Source organism: Oenanthe melanoleuca, chromosome Z, assembly GCF_029582105.1.
Source record: "Oenanthe melanoleuca isolate GR-GAL-2019-014 chromosome Z, OMel1.0, whole genome shotgun sequence".
Taxonomy (NCBI): domain Eukaryota; kingdom Metazoa; phylum Chordata; class Aves; order Passeriformes; family Muscicapidae; genus Oenanthe; species Oenanthe melanoleuca.
Window position 1 is genome coordinate 30,364,241 of NC_079362.1, and position 22,021 is coordinate 30,386,261.

Below are 22,021 nucleotides of genomic sequence, written 5' to 3' on the forward strand. Positions count from 1 at the left end.
AGCCTTCAGGTGTGCCAGCCACTCTCCTCAGTTTTGTGTCACATGCAAAAACTGGCTTAGGGTTCATTCTATCCCTTCATCTAGGTTGCTGATAAAGAGATTGAGTAAGACTGGACCAACTATCAATATGTGCATAAAGTTATAGAAACAGACATTTCAAACTACTTGCTAACCATGTAACATAGCTAGTGTATACTTCCATTCTGCTTTCTTTCTCCCACAAGTTCTTTACAAGTGCTGTACCTCTCCACTATTATCTCAGTCATAGCCAGCAGTAATGATAAAATAATAAAAAACTTTCAATGGAACAATTTGAAATCAAAGCTCTAATACTGTATTTTTAAAGGAGGATTTAATAAAAGGTCCCATAAAAAGTGTTCAAACATTAAAAATTCATAAATGTAGTTTAACTACTTCCTTTTTTTCACAAAATACAAGTCAGATATATATTACTCATGGTTGCAAAAAAGAAAAGAAAGAATAAAACCCTAGGCAATTAACCCCAAATGATTACAATAACAAACAATCAGAATAAATCCCCTTTATCTATAATATAAATATATATAAAGCAAATGTCCTTCTTGTATCTACAGAATTAATTTTTCCCTTAGCCTCACCTTGGGGGCTAAGGTATAGAAAACAGAATAAACATGGAACACCTGTGACGAAAAGAAGTATTTCAGAGGTTCTGCAAGCCTCTATTCAACCTGTGAGCTAGTATAGGAACCAAATGATGTACATTGTTTTGGGGAGGTAGAAGAGGAACTTAAGTATTATGTGTATATGGTCAGGTTCCCCTGATGCATCAGGTTTTCCTGATACAAGCAAAAAATGCCCAGTTGAAAGGTGAAACTACCCCCTGCTTTGTTTGCCAGATATATTTATGACCAGAAAAAGACATGGAGCCCATATAGTACTTTTCTAGAGTGGGATGATCTCTTGCCCACCAGGGAAGGTGATTCAGAACCAAGATCTGTCAACCAGAAAGGAAGAGAATCCAACTGAAAATATGTTCTGAACAAAGCTTTTTAGGAGCTTCAAAATTCAATGATGAAGATAAAATTGCTTGGAACAGCATCTATTATCCTTTAGTAGACAAATATTTTCCATATCTGGGGAGAGAATCTCAAAAGGTTTTGGGGTATTTTCCATAGAATAACAAAATTTTGGTGTACTGAAAATGGTGGAAGCAGACAAAGGAGAAAAGACAGCTGGAATATTAAGAGCTATAAGGTTACCTAGTTTTTAAAAAAACTATTGTTCTGCATATTCACTATTACTAATGTAACTTGATAGATAATAGGACCAATGTAAACAAAGAGAACAGCGAAAAAATTGTCATAATAGTTTCTTTTAAACTTTTCCATATTTCCCACATTCCCTAATGCTAAATTTCATAGTTAAGTGATTCTTAGGATTCAAGAAGGCCAAAGGAGAAGACAGTTTGACTCTGTATGAAGAAATTATTAATCTTTTAAAAGAAAAGAAAACAGCATTTTTCATTAAAGAAATATCTGTTTTGCTGCTGTCAAGTGTCAAAGGTGCCAAGTAACATCTATCCCAGGAAGATTTTCAGTCAAAAATCTTTTGGCACAAATTTCCTTGCCTAGAAACTTAAGAATTAAACCCCAAAATTTAAGTGAAGTGGAATTGTACACTTTGCATTTTTACATGATAGAAGGAAATGGACACACATTCTAGTAACTATGCCTTGCAATTTCCTTTTGACATTCATCCATTTTTATTCTTCCTAGTTTTGCCTGAACTAAACAGGTTGATGTTTCATCTCAGTTTGTCTCAGGAAGTAAAAGACCACAAAGTTCTAAAGTTTGTTTAAATTAAGCCCTTTACCTCTTAAAATTTCAGGCAGATTATCTCTCCATTGACTCCACTGCTCTATATAAAAATATCTTTATGGCAGAAAAGTCCCAATTTGGTTTTATTCCAGTAACAATCAAGAACAAAACATACCTTTAGGAAAAAAGAGTAACAAACCATAAACTTCTAGGCTTTTACAGACATATTTAAATAAAGATCAAATTGCCCTCTTGCACTCAGTAATAGCTGTTCCTCTCAACTATGAAGTTCTAAAATGAGAAGTAGGTTATGTAACACCTCCTTCCTGTATACTAAATAGTCTAAGAAGCAAAGTAAGTGAATATTGATCCACCTAATAATACCAATTAAATTTGAGATTTGTTTCTGCTTCAATCAAAATCCATTGCACTTTGTGCACCTGTAGCTTGTCGACTAAACTCTGCATATCTTATACTAAAGCTGATTCATCAGCTGCTGAACTGGAAACTGCATTCAGTCACTGAAGTTGATGTGAGGAGGAAATCTACATGAACCAACCATCAATGGCATGATTGTCAGAAGTTCAGATCTACAGAGAGAGAGAAGGAAGACAGGCCATTATAGGTAAAAGGATAAAAGCTTCCTCTTTGGCTGTGCCCTCTGCCTTTGTACACTGATTCCATTCTGGTCAGATTAACAGTCCAAGTTCAACTCAGGACATCATCTTGAATTCATGCTTGGATTCATACCATGGCATCCCAGTTCTATTTTCATCCCCCTCTGTCTTGGCTTGCAAAGCAGGATGTAACCAAAAGTATGTATTCTATAACCAGCTGTTGAAACCAGGTGGGGCAGTTCTTTATCTTCCTCAGGACCCATCCTTCCTCCAGGGAGGTATCATCTGTTAATGGGCCATTAAGTCCCACTGCATGACTGATACAATTACATCATCCCATAGTGAGATGCTGCACCCAGGGGGAGGAGACAAGCATTTCCTATCTAGATAAAATCTGAGATTTGGAACATCAGAGCAGCCTTTTTCCACTGGATTCCTGAGGAAAACCAAATCTTTCCACATCATCACTGGACCTTCGGAGGAAAACTGCACCCTTCTACAGGAGCACTGCTTCAACAGAACCACATCTGCCACTGCAGGAGGACTGAAGCCACCATTTAATGGGACTGCTACCAGCACCCTGACTGACAGGGTGTCAGATTGCATTCTGACTCTGTCAGTGTTTTGGTTCTTTTTTTTTTTTTTTTTTTTCTTTTGTATTGCTGTACTTTTATTTCAATTTTTCCTAATAAAGAACTGTTACTCTTATTCCTGTATCTTTGCCTGAGAGCCCCTTAATTTCAAAATTATAATTTGGAGGGAGGGGGTTTACATTTTCCATTTCAAGAGAAGCTCCTGCCTTTCTTAGAAGACCTCTTTCAAATCAAGACACCCTCACGGAAGAAAAAAATATTCATGAGCTCTTTTTTTTTAAGTTCAGCCTATGCCAAATGTGTAATACGCAGGCTCAGACACAGTCCATTGATCAAGGTCTCTTATAAACCACTACAGGCACCAACATTAATTTTCTGCTATTTATGTTGCATTCTGTGAAGAACACAGGAAAAAAAAGACACTAGATAAGCTACTTACTAGTTAAAACAAATAACAAAGTAAAAAAGCTTCCCATACTGACCAAAGGTGCATGGCTGATGAAGATTTTTTCACTCCTTTGTGCAGGAGCCATCCTGCAAGTAGTCCTACACTTCTCAGGAATACTGAAACCTACTAAAGGCCACTTACTGCACTGCAGAATTTGCAGCCCCCAAGTCCTGTGGCATCTCAGTGCTGTGACAAAACAGACCTTCAAATGCTGCGCTGCCACTGTGCTCTTAACTCTGATCTGAACAGAACCCTATGAGGGAGAAGTGTTCCATCTGTCCTAGATAGGAAAGTTTCAGTCAAATAACTGCTACAAGCACAGTACTACTTATGCCTTGTCAGCAATCTCCCAACACATCCATGCTGTGATGAACATCCATGACCCTCAAGAAACAATGAATGCAATGGCAACTGGTTTGGTTTAGAGAGTGAATCCTCCTTCAGACCAAAGCTAGTTACTTTTGGAAACCAGAGTATAGAAAACAGAGAAGGTAAGTTCCCTTCATTCTATTACAATTACTCATTTTGAAAGATGATAGAAAAGTCAAACACATTCTTCTAATTATGTTTTCACTTCCTCTAATATTTACCTCCCTCCCCTTCCTGAATGGTATGGATACAAACTCCTCTTGCTCTTTACACTCTATTTTAAACCACTTTGAAGTGGAGGCATGGATTCAGTTTTCAATCACACACCATACCACTGAGTTTTCTGGCAAGCTTCCAGTCACAGAATAGCACTTGCTACCAGATACCAGATTTTTTGTATGTATACCAGCATACACTGGTAGACTGCATAAGATGTAATTCTAATGGCAATTATAAAGCACCCAGACTCCCCACGTCCTACAATATGATTACCTAAGATCCAATTCTTATATGAGCTTTGTGTGACAACTAGAACATCTCTCCCTCTCGATCTCCTGCCTATAAAACTCCCTCATCCTTTGTCTTGCCTGTTTGTATTATAAACACTTTGTGCCAGAATTATCCTTCAAAACACACCCAGTGCTGAGTATGGAGGCTTTCCTCTGCTGAGGAAAAGGACAGAAGCAACATAAAGCAGAATTGTTCAGGTGTACCAGTGTCACAAAAACAATTTCAAAGCTTCATTTTCAAATAGTTTTCAAATTATATGGCTACAAACACGGTATTACATCGGCATGTAAAACATAATTCACTAGTTACAGGGAAAATTTTCATGTGTTTCATGTACCTCAAAAGACAGATTTCTGCAATTCAGAAAGATTCCTGCACTGATCTGACAGATAAAACAGGTCACACACCAGTAAAAGTTTGAAAGAGGTTTATCCCTCAATTGTAAATTCAGCAGTAAGTTTTCAAATTCATCCAATCTAAAAATGAGAAGAGGTATAGTCTCCTTTGCACATCATCTTTGCAATAATATTTTGTTTTTACAAACTAAGAAACACTCAATACATAGGAACTAAAAAGTTGTGCCAGTACCTCCTTTATACATTCATTTACCAGTCAGAAAATTCAAACATCTTGAAAATTGGCAAAAAGTTTCAGTAATAAATAAAAAGGTTCTACATACCTTGCCATAAGGAGTGTCAACATATTTTTCTGTTCTTCCTTCTAAGATATCCGGATCATCCAGGCCAGTTCCACCTATAATTCCAATCTTATACAGAAAGTACATATTAGTCTTCTTGCAATTCACATGTAACTGCATGCCTGAAAAACTAACCCAGCAGCTACAAAGCGTATCTTCTCAAAAATAAGGCTAGACTACAGATCAACAAAGCATAATATGCCCACCACACTTTTCTAGAATGCAAATATCTGATTTTAAACAACTGTATTTAACTTGTCGATTTCTTACCCCAGGATTCTCCTCTTTAAGATTTAAAAAAAAAAAAAAAAAAAAAAAAAGTTTTTAAAAAACAAAAAATATGTGCAATTAAACATTTATTTCCAATATAAAAATTAAGACTGCTATTTGGAAATGCCTGTATTGAGTGAGAAATACATGTAGAAAGCCTATTAAAACAAAGGCTTCTGGTTAATTGGACAAAAAGTCTTACGTATAACCACCATACTGAATATCATGCTGTCATGGTTTTAAGCCCAGCTTAAAAGTTAAGGAAGTTAAGGACCACACAAGACACTTGCTCAAATTCCACATTTTTCCTCTGGTGGAATGGGATCGAAGTAAAACATGTATGTTGATATAAGAAAAGTTTAATAACTGAAAATAAAGTAAAATATGGTAATAAAGGTAAATGATAGTAATAATGATAAAAAGGAGAAAAACTAGAGATGCACAATACAACTGCTCTGCACCCACTGACTGATGTCAGACCATCATTTTCAAACTTAGACTGGCTGCCCTTGTGGGTAACTCCCTCAGTTTATACAGTGGGCACAACATCCCATGGTGTAGAATAGCCCTTCAATCAATTTAGGACACCTCCCAGCTAATCTCCCTCCCAATTTGGCTTGCATACCCTTTCACTCCCTCCCTGGCAGAGCATGAGACAGGGAAAAAACAATTCCTTGATTTAGGAACAACATGACTCAGCAAAACCCAAAACATCAGTGTGTTACCAACACCATTCTCATTCTGAATCCAAAACACAGCAGTGAAACAGCTACTGAGGGCAAATTACCTTCACTATAGCTGTAACCAGGACATAGGCATTTCTATATGGTATTATACCTCCAAAGGAACTTTTTGGAATAAGATTAGTCTTTTGTGTTGACTCAACAAAATCTAAGAGGTTTCCCAACCAAAATCCCTGTTGTGTTTTGATTTGTCTGTGATTGCATATTCCAGATAAGAAAAATGCATCTGATTTTTCCTGTTTGTAGTTCATAATTAAAAGTAACTTGGTTTTTGTCTCTCTAGGGATAATTACATTTCAATCAAGTCAAGTTTTTTCTTGAGTTCAGAACACTTGTAATTCTTTGGACGGAATTGTTACTTTGAAATTGTTACTTTGTCAAACTTTTCACAGTTGAAAGCTTAGTAATGTTATTTAAAAGTGATGTCTGTCACCATTTATCACACACAGAGAAAATGAGTCCTGTTTTTATTTCAATGTAACCAATTGTTGCAAAGTTTGTATCATTTGCCTGTCAGGGAAGAACAAAATCTGAACCATGCTGACATAACTTGTTACCACAAAGACTGAAAACTTTCCAAGTAAAACCTCCACACTTCAACATACAACACCCTCCTTCCACCACACACACAGAGCTGCCTCTTACTCTAGCTTTTTCTTACTTTCACTTTCATAGAGACCCCATCTATTCAACCACTGGCTGGCTCTTAAGCATTTCTTTTCAACAAGCGGAGGCTCTGTGGAGTTCCCTACATGTGAACACCGCTCTAACAAAGCTTTCCACACCCCGTGGTGTAAACGCTGATAAGATGATACGATCTTCTACTTCCTTCTGCTACCCTCCTGTGGAGCACGAGAAGAAGTGCAAAGGAAAACAGCAGTACTAATCCACATACTCTGACATTGAATACACACACAAGCCTTAGGAAAGACCTAGATCAGTGTTTGCAATAGTACTGATGGGTCTGTTCCCATGTTATTCGTGTTGCCTGGCAATCACAAAGGTTCCGACTTGGATTGCTCCTGGAAAATCTTGAAAACTACATACACTTTAGGATGAATAACAAATTGCCTCAAGAATCATGGAAGGCATGCAACGGGAACAATCACACAACTCAAAACCAACAAAAGACTATCTATAACACTGTGCATGTATGTATACACTCGGTAAACACTGGTGGTTGTTACATTAACAAAAGACAGGACCAAAATGGTGCTTTTTAATTTTTTTTCAATCTAGGAAAAAAAAAGGTTCCTTCAGCAACTTTACTAGTTTTAGCTGGATATAACACTTGTTTTACAAGTGCCCTATGACTTATGATTCAAAAGGGAACTGAACTTTTACATCTAGCAAAGTGAAAGTTGTTGGGACTGAGAAAAAGTGTGCAATGCTGGAGAGACCATCTACAGATGCAGGACATAAAAGTTATTTTGGAATTGCAATGCTTTAAGGTTATTATAAACACACAGATCCATCATAGTAACAGACTGTTCCTGTCCAGAAAGCAGCATGCGTGGCCTGTGGCAGCATAGGCCTGGTGTGGTTGCTCTCAAATTTGTTCTCAGGCTCCATAACCTTGCTGCTGCAGCAGCATCAATACGTGCTTTGGCTGTACTGTTCAATTCCTGTGTAGGCTTTTACACCAATAGCCATGGCAGACTGCAATGAGCTTGCAAAATATTCACAGCTCTCAGGGTGCAGAACACAAAAAATATGTAAATGCTGTCTTACTGACTGCAAACTTACCTCAGGGGCAGTCTGGACAATCCTCAAGCCACCTGAGGCAACACTGGCTAAAGAAATTCTGGGCTCACCTACAATTCACTGCAGAGCTACTTCAGTGGAAGGAAACCAGCAGAGATTTTTGAACTAGCTGCTTGTACAATCATGTAAGGTCAACTTGAAGACAACAACTCTAATCCTAAAATTATTTTTACCTGACAATTATACCTGATCTCCAGAAATACTACCTACATCTGGGAACTAGACACAAAAATCTGATTCTATACTAAATTCTCCTTTCCAAACCTTCCAGTAAATTATCAGAATGAATGCAGATGCTCTAGGCTCAATGGGAAAGATACCCTGTCCTGGTTCTGGCATTGGGATGAAGAGCAACAGAAGTGAAACCTAACAAAAACTAATCACACCAGTAACTACAAAAGTCAAATGGGTTTTTTGGTGAGAACCTCCTCCCATGGAGGGCACCATTTGACAGTGATCAACAGAGACAGGACCCCACTTGCATAACAAAGAGACAAGACCCCCATCTGATGAATGCATGAAGCTGATAGATTGATTTCACACATCAATATATACACCTTTTCAACTATAGCTAAAAATAGCACAACTACATGATTGATGTTTCTAAGTAACATTACTTAATCGGAGCTCTGCACAGACCTATACAGACCAGCATAGGCATATATGATCTTGCATGATTTAGCTTAAAGCATACCACACACACCTTCTGCTTTCCTATTCAAGGTTCTGCCTCGGCTTGCCAGGGCTTGTGGCCTACCAAACCTCGTACATCCACTTCAGCCATGAGCTGAGCCCTGCTCTCCAGCTTATTTCTACTGTTTCTTTGTGGAAGTTCAAGTAATAATCACACTGAAGCGTATACCTTTCTTCACCCGATGTTTGGTGAACTTCTCCAAGCAGGTTTAAGCCAAAGGCACAGAGGTATCAGTGCAGTAACAGCCTACACTTGATAACCTGCGAGTCAAACACTAGTACACGTCATGATCACCTATGGGTCTTTTTGACAGCTAGCCACCAACAAACCCTTCTGTATTCCTCCCTTCTGTTTTGGGGATACTGAGAAAGGGGCAAGGATGGCATCACAAATCACTTTGCTTCAAAGGAGATAAACATTGAGCTGCGTGTAATTTACACTTAAGAGAATAAATCTGTACATTGAAGACAGGTCATAACTGCTTTCTACACCCAAAACGATTGGGATTTTTCTACTTCACCGCAGAAAAATAATGCGTGTTCGTGAAAACTAAAATTTCAGCCTGAGCACCGGCCTTCTCACGCCGGTGCCATCACCGCTCTGAGCAGCTCTTCAAACACACAGGAGACAAATCTTAAGAGAGGAAGTTTTGCACTGTTCACTTCTGTCAAAGCTTAGAGTTCCGTGCACGTTTAATAATAGAGCCCTCTCACGGACAAACCCAACGCACCGCACACGGGTCAGACATACGGAACAGATTTCTCCGGATTTAAAAAAAAAACTACAAAAAACAAAAACCAAACCCGTCTCTTCGGGACGGCCGCGGGCGCCCCAGCAGCGGCACGGCCGCAATCCCGGGCCCGCTCCCGACAGGCGGCGCAGGAGCACGGCGGGAAGGCGGCAGGAAGAGGGGAAGGACGCAGCGGGCAGGAGGGAGGGAGGGAGGGAGGAAGGAAGGGAGGAATGAAAGAAGGAAGGAAGGAAGGCAGAGCCTCCCGGCACGCGCCCGGCAGCGCCGGGAGAGCAGGGGCGCGGCCCGCCACATCTCGCTCCCGCAGCCGCCGCCACACGGCGGCGGGGAGGGTTTGCGGGCGGCCATGGACGCCACCTCCTCCCTCGTGAGGCGCGGCTGGGCGGAAGCGCGCTTACCTTCACGGGCAGCGAGGCGGCGGCGGCGGCGGCCATGCTGGCGGGAGGGCGGGGCGGCGCCGCGGGGCCGCGCTCGGCCCGCCGCGCTCGGGCGCTCCCCGCCGCCAGGGGGCAGCGCCCGCCCGCGCTGCGGCCCGGGAGCGGCGGGGAGCGCGGCCCGGCCCGGCCCGGCCCGCCGGACCGTGAGGCGAACGGGGGCCCGGCCGGGCTTAACCCCGCTCGGTTCGCGAGCAACGCCCCCGTCCTGCTTGCTTCTTAACCCTTCCGACCTGCATGCTGCCCTGTGACTCTGGGAGCCTCCGCTGCGGGGGTGTGATTGAAATAATTTGACTTCTTAAAGGTGCAGCTGTGTGCTCAGGTTGCCAAACCCTAGCTCCGTCTCTGTGAGAACCTAACTTCCACGGGGTCTGTATTTCAGTCAGACCACCTTTCCGTATTCCTGGGAATTCAGCGGTTTATTTGACTTCCCCGCCATTCAAATCCTTGAGTTAGCCAACAGAGGTGGAGTTAAACTGCGCCACAGAAATCCCTGAAGCGTCCTGTAAAACAGTGACACGAAGCGACGAAGTGCTAATTAGCCCTGGAGTGCCGGAAGCGGCAAAACGAGACCAAAAGTCTAGCCCTAACCTACATGAAAATTCCTAATTTAGAATGTTTTTGACTAAGTAAAAGAGGTTTGTTTTAAATTAAAAAAAAAAGAAATATCCAATTAATTTAGAATTTTAATGTGCTCCAAGTTAAGGCTTATCTTTTCAGTATGCGCAAATTGTCTGAGAACAAACTGGAAAAAAAAACTACTTCGCAAAAAAAACAAACAAACAAACAAAAAAACCCAAAAAAACAAAACCAACTTGTTTTTGAAGTACACATACATAGAAAGTTTACACGTGTTTAGCTCTCCAAGCTAAATAGAGCTTTATGTGATAGAAAAAGATAAACACTTTTTTTGTGTATTAATATTAAAATTTTCCTATCTGTGGTGTTTTTCTTGTTGCTACAAGTCCATAGATTTAGGAGGAACATTTATTTTACTGTACCATAATCCTACATTTTGGATCAATAGTTTTTATATATTTATGCATTTTGTTTCTGTAGGTAGTTACAAATCTGGATATATTTTTATAAAATGTATAGCTTTCAAAAAGAGCCACTATCTTGTTAATTGGAATACTTGCTTGTAAAAGTGTTTGACATATTTCCTTTAAAGCAGCTTTATCTGCTGGAGACACCTTGGCCAGCTAGACTTGCTATTCTCACATACCACTTGGTGCTACCTGCCTCTTAAAAAAACAGTCACATCTGCTAGTAAATACAGGTTCAGATTCACCACTGGACCTATGTCCAGATCTTGGGGCAGTTCTTTGTACACCAAAAGGAACAGTTATTCCTGTAACTTAAGGCAGTAGCAGCTAGTGCTGAACTCATGCTTTAGCTGGAATATGCTCTCTGTGCAGCTTTAAACAGTTTTTTCACTTTTTTTTTTTCTTTTTTAAACACTGTCCAGTGTGTGCTAGCGATCTTCGTGCTCTTCTGGGATGTTCGTCTCCACGGCTGAAACATTCTTACTGCAGGTCAGAATGTAGAGCATACTGATGAGAAATTTACTTTGGAAAATCATGATATAAAGAGAGAAAGAAGAACATGAGTGATGCTACATGTTAACTTCTTTAGCTGAAGTTACTGTTTTTCAGGTGAAGTTGTAGCTAACTTCTTTTATGGCTTTAGTGTATAGCCATAATACCACAATATGATGAAATTTACCGTGTTTTTCTTGTTCTGTTGAAGGTATATATTCTGCTTTTAGTGTACAGAATCTTTTAATGAATAATTCTTGGCAATTCTTTCCATTTAATCCTACAATTCTCCTCTGCTGAATTGCTTATAAAAAGGTGTGTCAGTTGTGTTGCAGTATTCATCTTTGACCACAGTTACGTTACATGCAATATATTTGCTTTTTGAATATGAGACTTCGTGTTGCTTAAATAGTATTGCAAGTGTTCACTGTTTGCACTGCCAGGGACTGGAAGTTAAAAGTTTGTTCTTACTCCTCTTAAAAGTGTCTGTTTTCCACCTGTGGATTCTCTGATGCTTTGTGTTTTTTGTAGGAGTATTGCTCTACATAATCCTCCCCATATATCCACATTGAATCCGAACACTGAGCAGCAAGCCGAAAAGACTCACGCTGGATGGTAAGTGACATAGATACTTGAAGAAATGTTGAGCTGGAAGCTCAAAGAAAGCTTCATTAGATAGAGTTTCTGAAGACGGCTGGTCTGAACACGTTTAGCACAGTCCAGACAAGGGATGGACAGCTTAGAATCAGAATCAGAAAAGGGGCCAAAAAACTGCACTCTTGAAGTACTTTTTCGCATTTAATACCATGTGAATTTCAGTTTAGCAGTTTACTAGAAGGAAAACTGTATAAATATGAAATTTTGCATGTCTTCAAGTGAGGTGTTTATCAAAAATTAATGAGTTCCCATTACTTACTTTAGAACCTAGATTAAGGCATGCTTGTATTTATGCCTTCAAAATTATTTAACTGATCAGTGACACATAAGAAGCAGTGCTTTGTGAAATGAACTTTTTAAATGCTTTTATTTCTGTACACCATATGCTTTTGAAAGCTCGGTTTTGAATAGCTTAAAATTAAATACTCTTATAGGATTGAGAGGTGGAATCCAGTTCAGTGACTGCTCATCAGGAAACTAATCCAGAAATCTTTAACTCTACCTCTATCATTGTGAGTAGACAGGTTTCTATAGCAGCCATTTGAATTTGGAAGCAGATAATTGAACACCATCCCGACAAACCCAGAATGTTCAGGAAAACACAATAAACATAAACTATTAAAAAGATACTTGTTACAGGATTACTAGAGAGATTGCAATTTCAGTTCACAATTTCATTTATGACATTACAGAAAAGAACACCTTAAAGTAAAGTGATGGCTTTGTATATTCCCAGAGACTGCCCTTTGTACTTCATATTCTAAATGGTGAACTGTAAATCTATTTATCTGAATAAACAGGAACACTTAAATGATGTTTCATTTTTTTCAAAAATAAAATAAGTGCACAATTACTTGAAATCTCTCTTCTTTGATTTACACCACTCAAAAATTACAAAAGAAACTTTAAATGAAAACAGGTAATTTATATATCAGATTAATTCCTTTCAAACTTAAATGTAAAGTAATTTTTAATGTCTCAAGGGAGTTTTTGTGGAAGTCTACATGTAGTCAATACCTGAAAACCCTGAGAGTCCTTAGAAGTCTGGGAAGACCCGACAATTTAATTTCCCCACAACTATTATAACAGTTGGTCATAGGGCTGACAGAGCTTGGAAACCTTGATCAAATGAACAGAAACATGATTGTTAGTGTAAGAAACACTTTAATTACAAAAGTAGTTTGTTATTTAGGTAAATAGAAAACAGTCTGTGTGTAAGAAGACAATTCTTAACAGTACAAACCGAACCTGAGAAAAGGTCTTTTGTGGGCAATTAGGACGTAGTGACCCTTGAGTTTTAATCCCTCTTCAGACATCAAATACTTTCATGAATATAAGTAATTTAAACCTTGTCCCTCCTGAAGTCAGAATCGTGATGGTAATCAACCTTAACTCTTAAGGGGTGTTCAGCTAGAATGTATCTGTGAAATTGCTTTGCAGATGAAAAGCTCTGTGTCGAGGTAAAAGGTCTTACTTTTTTATTACAACAAAAGTTGCTGTAAAGAAATAACAGTGCTGTGTACACATGGCTGAGCTTTGAATTGCTTTCACTTTGTTACTTCAAAGAAACAGTATTTGCATGGAAGAAGGGAAAATAAAGCCTCAGTCAAGTCCAGTTTACCTTCTCCATTCATTCATGCTGATCTCACTGTCAAGATGAGATGCTGTACTGCTTGAGACTTTGTTGTTTCTGCCCTGCAAGTTCACAGAATGTTTTCGATAGTGATGAAGTATTACACACATTAAAAGAAGAGTATTCTGTGTCCTTCTGTATTCTGTAAGACAAAATTTGACCCAAAAAAGAAGTCATATTTGCCATTTGCTCTTAATGTGAAACTAGCTTTCTCTTTCACATTCCATCTTAATTGTTCCTTTATACTGGAAACAATTTTCTGGTTCCTGTCCCCAGAATAATGATTTATCATTCCAACTGACTTAAAAGAAAAATTAGTTTCTGTGTTTGGTGTTCGGACAAATAACTTTTAAAGCATAAATTAGAATAAGGACTACTATAAGCATTTGAGTCAGGTTCAAGAATATTTGAAAACCTAGGTTTCCAACTCTTTATTGTGATCTGCTACCTAAACTAGTGGTTGTACTAGTTTATTGTTTCTACAGGCATCTCTGTGAAGCAGTGAGGTCTGTGAACCCTCAAAAGCATGCCAGCAAAAAGCTAACTGACTACATCTATTTGTCCATCCATTTGTAAAATGGGCAGTTGGGTTTTCCCTAATTTGGAACAAGTGGAAGTGTCTGAAGGGACCATTTTAGCAAAAAAAACCAAACCAAACCAAACCAAAAAATCAACCAGAAAATTCCTTTTCAAGCATGATTTTTTTTTTCTCAAGGAGGAATCATGAAGATTACCTTGTCATCTTGAAAGCTGAGATGTGCTTCTTGTGCACTAAATCACCTTAATTCAATGAAGATTGCACTGTCCAAAGACAGAAGAACTCTGGCATTTACAAAAGAGGATTTTTCATCTTACAGATAATTTACTTATATAATAATTCTGAAAGTGTTCATGCGAAGAAAGGCACACTGTGAGCTCAGGTATGCAAAATCTGCAAGATAAGATAGTGGAGTTCAGAAACTTGACTTCTGACATTATTGACATAAGCTAGTTCAGAAAATAATATCCACACTGCAATTATGTGGTCATACCTTTCTTCCTGATTGTAATGTACTGACTTGAAGTGCCCATTATCTTCAGTGATGCTATAGGGAAAAGGGAACCTCAGATCATACTGGAAATGGTTACAGAATATGTGCATTATTTTTATTAATAGCTGCACTGGTCTGCTAGTGTTAAGATGTGAGCAATTCTCTCTAATTTGGTCCATATACCAGTTCATTCATTTTTGTTCAAAAAGTACACGAGTGCAAACATATCACCTTGCATAGAAGTGCTTACAAAACTAATGTAGGTAGCTAGAATAAAACCTGCCTTCCCATGTGGTTCAACTAGAACTTGATCTTCTACCACATGCTTTTACTTCCAGCATTTTTGCTAGCATACATACCAGCTTAGCTCCCACCACACAGGTATTAAAAGCAGAAGAATGAAAAGGGGTGGCCTAAATATTTAATTGGTTTATGCTGAGGTATGGTTATTCAAACCCTATCTGGATTTTGTTTTCCCGTAACCCCTCCTTGTCTGCATCTTGACTTCAGGTGCCTTCCTTGGCTCTGCTCAGGCATCACTTCTGTATGGTCTTGATGACTAAAAGTTGGGTCCTGGTAATTGTAAACTGCTTCCCAGGGGACTGGCCCAAGAGGTGCAGTGACTCAGAGGCATGTGATGCAGGCTGCTTCCCTGCCTCCCCCTGGCCATGGGCATGCAGATACTGCTGACCTAAGGCATCCTTCAGTTATTACATGCCCATCCCACACACCTGTGCTCTGGATGGGACCAGATCTTCACCTTTATCATGCCTCTGCCTGCTCACATTCAGTGGGCTCCCAGTACTATTTCCCTATGGTTAGATCCTTGGTCCAGCCAGTCCTTTGTGGAGGTGAATAGGTTCTGGGTGTTTAACGCTTAGTTCTGAGGTTTGCCAATGCTTCTAGCCAACATGTGGTGGATCTGTGCCAAATAAAACCAACACTCTTATATGTATGTCCACTATAGGTACAGATTATGTCATTCAGCAAATGTGATTTACCTCTAGCTGCAGAATATCTCCTTCTAATTGTGTGGGTAGCTTCTTTGCTAGTGTAGCCTATGTGGCAATGTTGGCTAAACTGTGGTGCATGCCATCTTCTAGTTCATCATTCAGCTTTAAATAGCAATTAATTATTTGTGTGCATGTTAAATGAAAATAGAGGCTTTTTAAAATGTCTTCTTCATATTGCCATCTTCCAAAATAATAAAGGAAGCTAGAGATGAGAAAGTGAGAGCTTAAAATACAGTTTAATTCACTAACTATTGTAAAATATTTGGAGGGAAGCTGAAGAGGTATTTAAAATTTTATGCATGATATTTTACTTGATCTAAGTTGATCTCTTGTCATGAGGAGTAAAATAAATCCCCTGATCAGAGAACATATTATTTTCTAGCTGGGGAAGGAGGCAATGCTTTGAATAATGAGTTGATGTCATTCATCTCCTTGTAGTTTAGAAATATACAATATTTTAAAAATGCGTCTCCTAACAACTCCCAAATGAGATGGTAAAGCTACTTATGAATGATAGGCTGCAGGGTTGATTAAAGAAAAACAGTCAGTGTATCAAAATACTGAAGATCTCAGCTGATGCCCAGGTCTCTAAGTAGGTGATCAGTTACTGGAGAGAGCTGCACACCTTCTAGTGTGATCAAAGTACCCCAAATGTCAAGAGAGACATCAGGAGTAACTTTCATGCTGTCCCTATTACAGTGTGAGTCTTTGGAAATCTGAGCAGGAGAGTTGTGGTACCGCATAAGTAGTTCTGCCATGGTCTGCATGTCTGTGAAGAGAAGGGAAAGAATTTCCCAAGATCATTTTTCAGGAGAATTCTCTGGTTCTCAATCCATCACTGAGGTGCATCCTGAGACATCACTGCTCAGTCATTTGAGTGTCATCCAGTTTCAGGGCACAAGGAAAAAACTCTTTGATTGTTATCTCCATGCTGGAGAAGCTTCTCTGTCCAACCACCCAGGACCCACTCTGGCAGTCACATTTACACCACCTGAGCTGGGACTGAAGCCCCTTCACAGCTATACCCCTCACATTCACATTCAGACCAGAATTCCTCAGCAGCTCCACCCTAAGTTTCCCATAACAAAGTCTCATATGTCCAGATCCTTAAAATAGTTTAATCTTGGTGTGATAACTAAATAACAACAGCTTGAGCTGGTGCCTCTGAGGAGGGACCCTGAACAGAGGAACCCCTGGGCTTTTATGCCTTCACAGTCTAAGCACACCAAAGTCTCCCTTTTCATCCAAAGCCCACAGCTCCTGCTGTTTCTCAGTGTCCTATCACCTGGCCAGGCCACAGGTACCCTTTGATGTGCAAAGGGTCTTGTGCTCAGGCTGGGGCTCCTCCTGTCCCAGCAGAGCTCAGTCTGCAGCCTGCACTGCAGCTTGCACATCAAGCTTCCTGCACTGATTGTATTTAATATCCATCAGATGCTCATGCTACAGAAGTAGTTTTCAGCAGCTGAAATTTTGTCTGTGAAGGAAATCCATCTAATTTCCACTATTGGTCTTTGAGCAAAATTTAAGAGACAGCTTTAAGGTAAAAATCAACATTCTTAGATCAACATATTTTTCTGTGTTTTTTTTTTTTTTTAGCTGCTAAAATAAGTTGAACATGGTTAACAAGAATATTTATGTATTGGCTGTTTCTCTTTTGAAAGTTTGCTGTGCTGTAGTCACCAGTGTATCTTCAAAAGAAAAATCTTTAGAGTAGATGAGTAAAAGTGTTAAGACAGTGATTTGTAACTGCACAGAATGGATTGAGATGGTCTCTGCTTCAAAGACCTTACTGTTTATAGTGATCCAAATGGGCAGAGAGGAGAGACACAAGCAATTGAAGGTACTTGAGCAATGAAAATGTGGAAACATGAGAACCCCATCTCTTATCTTTCCAATCCCATACTTCTTACACTGAGCCAGACTAAGTTACAGACTCCAGGCTTCCTTAAGCAATGACAAACAGTAGTTGTCCAAATCCTAGTTTTGAACTAATTTTAAGTTTAGGATTCACTCTGATGCTGCTGTGCACTCACTACCCTCCCAATTGAGAGAATTCTCAAACGACTCTGGAAAGCTGAAGGGAAGCACCAGAAGACTGATTATCTCTAGAGTTTATCTGCTTGAATGAAACAGGAGCCTAAAAACTCCCATGTGGATGAATAGTTTAACAAGTTTCTGAGCCTTGTAGAATCACAACTGTGCTTCTAAAAACGTCTTTTTTCCCCTCATTTTCTCATTTAATAGGAGTGGATTTATTTAACAAGATTGACTTATTTTTCTAAGCAATTAATAGTAATCTTTAGGTGAAGAAAGGCACAGGATTATACTGCAGTGATTGATGTGTTAGTGTAATGAATGACCAGTTGAGTTTAACAAGCTCCAGCAAATTGAAAACCTGTTACCTGTGTACAGCCCTGAAGCTGCAAAGAAGGTTGTTCTGCTATGAGGAAAAAAACAGAGGTCTAGAGGGAAACAATACAGAAACATATTGCAGGCCCCTTTAGGTATGCTCACAGAGAAGGCCTATGACTAGAATTTGTGCAAAATTAAGAGTTTGTGGTGGATTGGCTTTGCCTGGGTGCAGGCCACTTTGCCACTTCCTTCCTCAGAAGGACTGGGGGAGGGGAGCAAGTAAGATGGAAAAAACACATGTGTCAAGAATAAGGCAGTTTAATAAAGGAAAAGCAATGGCTGCACTTGGAAGCAGAAGAAAACAACAGATTTTATTCTCTACTTCCCTTCAGCAGGTAATATCCAGCCACCTCTTGGAAGTAAATCTTCTATATGTGCAATTGCTGTGGAAGAGAAGTAAAATGTCATCATGACAAACAAATGTCATCTCCCCCCCACTTCTTCCTCCTTTCCTTTCATTTGTATTGTTGTATTGCTGACCAAACATAATATGATATGAAATATTCTTTTGAAATATTCTTTTGGCTCTTTTTGAGTCCGCGCTCCTGGCTCTGTCCACTCCCAAGGTCTTGCTCATCTCAGCCTAATGGTGAAAAGAGAGGCTGGTGCTGTGCCAGCACTGCTCAACAGCAGCCAAGGCACTGATGTGTTGTCAACATCTTTCCAGCTACTAATGCAAAGCACTGTGAGAACTGCTGTGGCAAAATTAACTCCATCTCAGCCAGACCAAATACAAAGCTTTACAGTCTAAAGTAAAGTCAGAGAGCCTTTCTCCCAGTCCTGAAACAGGATATGCCACATTTTGTGAATTAAGGTAGGAGCTTAAACACAAAAATATTGTTGGGGGATGCATTATGGAGCCAGGGTACTTCAGCTGCTAAATGAAGACACATTTACAGAAATAACTCTCAAGTCCTTATTTAGAAAAAACTTAAAGTCACTGCCTGTAGTGAGGCTCTCGGGAAACCATTTTCAGCAAAAATGTAGGAAAACATTTATGCTACAACAGATCACAGGATTCCATGACTCATTTGAATTGCAGAAAGGAAGGATGACTGGTGGAATTAAGAAAGGTTGGCAGAATAACAAAGTAAATGTAAATTGATGTGTGAGCAGGCAGGACATTGTGTGTGGGTGTACATACTGGGGGTCTGAATGTGCTGCTTACTATTGTCAAAAAGGCACAAATTCAAATGGCAGAAGTGGAGGATTTTAAAAGCTCTTGGCAAAGAGCTCCTGACTCAGTGGGAGCAGAATAACTTAAAACCCATCTGAAAACCAGCAGTAAGTGCTCCTTTATCTTTAGTATTATTAATAGCTGAGTCAGACTTTTGAGTGAAGTTAGCCTAATAATAATAGCTTGTTATATAAGCAAAAGTTATTGGCTAAAAGTTATTGGAAGGGAAGAAAAACAAGCAACAAACTAGAATACACAGAAAATATGATGAGCTACTTTGACCTAATTATCTAATATATTTTTCAGCTGATATTCTTGTTAGGGGAAATTTCTGTTTAGTTATCTCTCTAAGCCAGTAAGAAATTGAAAAGAAAGCAAAGTATTCTTGCTATTAGTTCATGCTCTGCATTGCATGTGCTCTGATGTCCGTAAAGGAAGATGACAAGATCTATGGAAACAGAGAATGTGCTGGTTTCATGTGAAAGGATCTTTGCACTTTGTTCAGAGAGAGAAAAGAAGGCTTGTGATCCTTACAGACAAATGTAGCTATTCAATAATTTTTTGCCTGTACATTTCTCTAAAAGTAGAACAAGGAGGCATATGGGGATAGGAAAGTTTTAAGTCTTGCTCCACATAGGTATTTTAGGGGATTTTCCTGTAGAAAGCTGGACATGTTTGACCATTATGCCTCTCTGTTTATCTGCACACTTCTTACTCACCTACTTCTATTGACTTTTTGCATTACTGTCCAATGCCATTTCAATCCAAGAGGGACAGAAGTCTCAAAGATTCTAGCTCCTTTTTAGACCTGTGAAAATGTGTGGCTGGGTAGAATAGGGAAAGACAGTTAGTAAACAATCCTTTCCAACATCTTCTTCCAAAGGAACACTGTCATTTTATTGTTAAAGAAAAAAAAGTACTGAAAACCAGTCTTCAGCTTTCTTTTAGTTAGTTATATTTTGATCAAAGGAACAACTGGTACCCTTTCTGAACAGTGATAATATATTTAATTTCTGCAGGATGTAATGACTGGGCAACGTAAAATAAAATGAAAAGTCTGGAAAAAAATTTTCTTATTAATTTAACCCACAAGCTAAAAGGAGCAAAAATATATCCTTGGGCAGCAGAAGTACAGATTTACCCCATTACTTTTTAATTTTCTACTAGCACATTTTATTACTTTTTGTACTTTTCCCCCTTCATTTTCATTGTAAAGCTCAGATCATATATTCATCATATATCATATAATTCTAAAAGATAGAATTGATTAGATTGTCATTAAGGTTGGAAAAGGCTTTGGGATCATCAAGTCCAACCATCAACCTAGCATCACCACTATGATGACTATCAAACAATGTCGCCATTAAACCATCCTTCTCATTTTCCTTATATTTTAAGCTTCTGTTTTGCTCATTTTGTTCTGTCTTTCCAATATGCCTCATAAACTCTTCCATATTTATTTTGAGGTTTCTGGCAAAACAACAACAATAACAACAACAGTAAAGTAAATGCCCAGGAAAATTGGAAAAAGGAAAAAAAAAGGAAAATTTTTTTAAGGAAAACTGTTCCATAAAAGGATTTCAAATATTTCAATTTTGGTCAGGTCATCACTCGAGGCTTCTCCCATTGCTTAGGGAGAGGAGTTGTTCCACTGCTGGACCATGGAGTCTCTCCCATGGGAGAGAGTTTTCCATCAACTTCTCCAACGTGACTCCTCTCAGGAGTTCACAGCTCCCTGTGAACTGCTGTAATGTGAGTCCATCTGATGGGCACCAGTCCCTCTCAAGCTGCTGCAGCATGGATCACTCTTCCATGGGGTGCAGCCTCCAAGGACAAGCTGCTCCAGCCTGGGAGCAGGGCCCCTCTCTCCACAGGTCTCCCACGGGGTCACAGCCTCCTTCAGGCATCACCTGCTCCAGCATGGGGCTCCTTCATGAGCAGTGGGTGGATCTCTGCATCCCTGTGGATCTCCATGGGCTGTGGGTGGATCTCTGTATCCCTGTGGACCCCCATGGGCTGTGGGTGGATCTCTGCATCTCCCATGGATCCCCATGGGCTGTGGGTGGATCTCTGCATCCTCCATGGATCCCATGGGCTGTGGGTGGATCTCTGCATCCCCCATGGATCCCATGGGCTGTGGGTAGATCTCTGCATCCCCTGTGGATCCCATGGGCTGTGGGTGGATCTCTGCATCCCCCATGGATCCCCATGGGCTGTGGGTGGATCTCTGCATCCCCCATGGATCCTCATGGGCTGCAGAGACACTGCTGTTTCACCATGGTCTGTCAGGGTTCTGCACCTTGGGCTGCAGGGGAATCTCGGCTCCAGTGCCTGGAGCACCTCCTGCCCCTCCTTCTCCACTGACCTTGGTGTCTGCAGAGTTGTTCATCTCACACGTTCTTCCTCAGCTCTTCTCTCGTTGCAGTTTCAACTCTGCAACTCCATTTGATTTTGAATTCTTCTTAAATCTATTAAAACAGAGGCATTACCATAATTTTTAATCAGCCCAACCTTGGCTGGAGGCATGTCCATCTTTGGAGCCACTGGGGACTAGCACATAGAAGAAGCTTCCACCAGCTTCTCATAGAAGGCACCTCTGTAGCCCCCCCTGCTACCAAAACCAGACCATGCAAGCCCAGTAAATTTACTTAAAACATTCACCTCATAATTACCAGTTGATACTCTGATTACTTTTATATATAAATCTGGAATTACTTTTACAGGCAGAAAATATTTCATCGCTTGAAGGAGCTTGAGTACTGTGAAGGAAGAATATCATCATAATTGAATGGTAAAACTATTGCAAGCAAAATAAGCTACCTCCACATTAATGCATAAAGTTCAAGAAAATGTGGAGGATCTGCAAGTCTTCCT

General features: G+C 39.8%; 1 protein-coding gene and 1 long non-coding RNA gene across 2 annotated transcripts in view; one reads left to right on the forward strand and one right to left on the reverse strand.

The window, feature by feature from the left end:
• MTAP (methylthioadenosine phosphorylase) overlaps positions 1–9,724 on the reverse strand; it is a 33,813-nt gene extending 24,089 nt beyond the window's left edge. Inside the window, exons 1-2 of the mRNA XM_056514239.1 lie at positions 9,651–9,724; positions 5,013–5,099 (exon numbers count right to left, since the gene is read on the reverse strand). Of these exons, the coding sequence (XP_056370214.1) occupies positions 5,013–5,099; positions 9,651–9,686 (123 nt within the window). The 5' untranslated portion in view covers positions 9,687–9,724. The remainder of the gene's footprint in view (positions 1–5,012; positions 5,100–9,650) is intronic.
• Positions 9,725–9,779: 55 nt separating this feature from the next.
• Positions 9,780–12,747, forward strand: LOC130265274 (uncharacterized). Its single transcript, XR_008842582.1, has 3 exons — positions 9,780–9,962; positions 11,155–11,221; positions 11,756–12,747. It is a non-coding gene; the product is annotated as an uncharacterized LOC130265274 (long non-coding RNA).
• Positions 12,748–22,021: the final 9,274 nt, after the last annotated feature.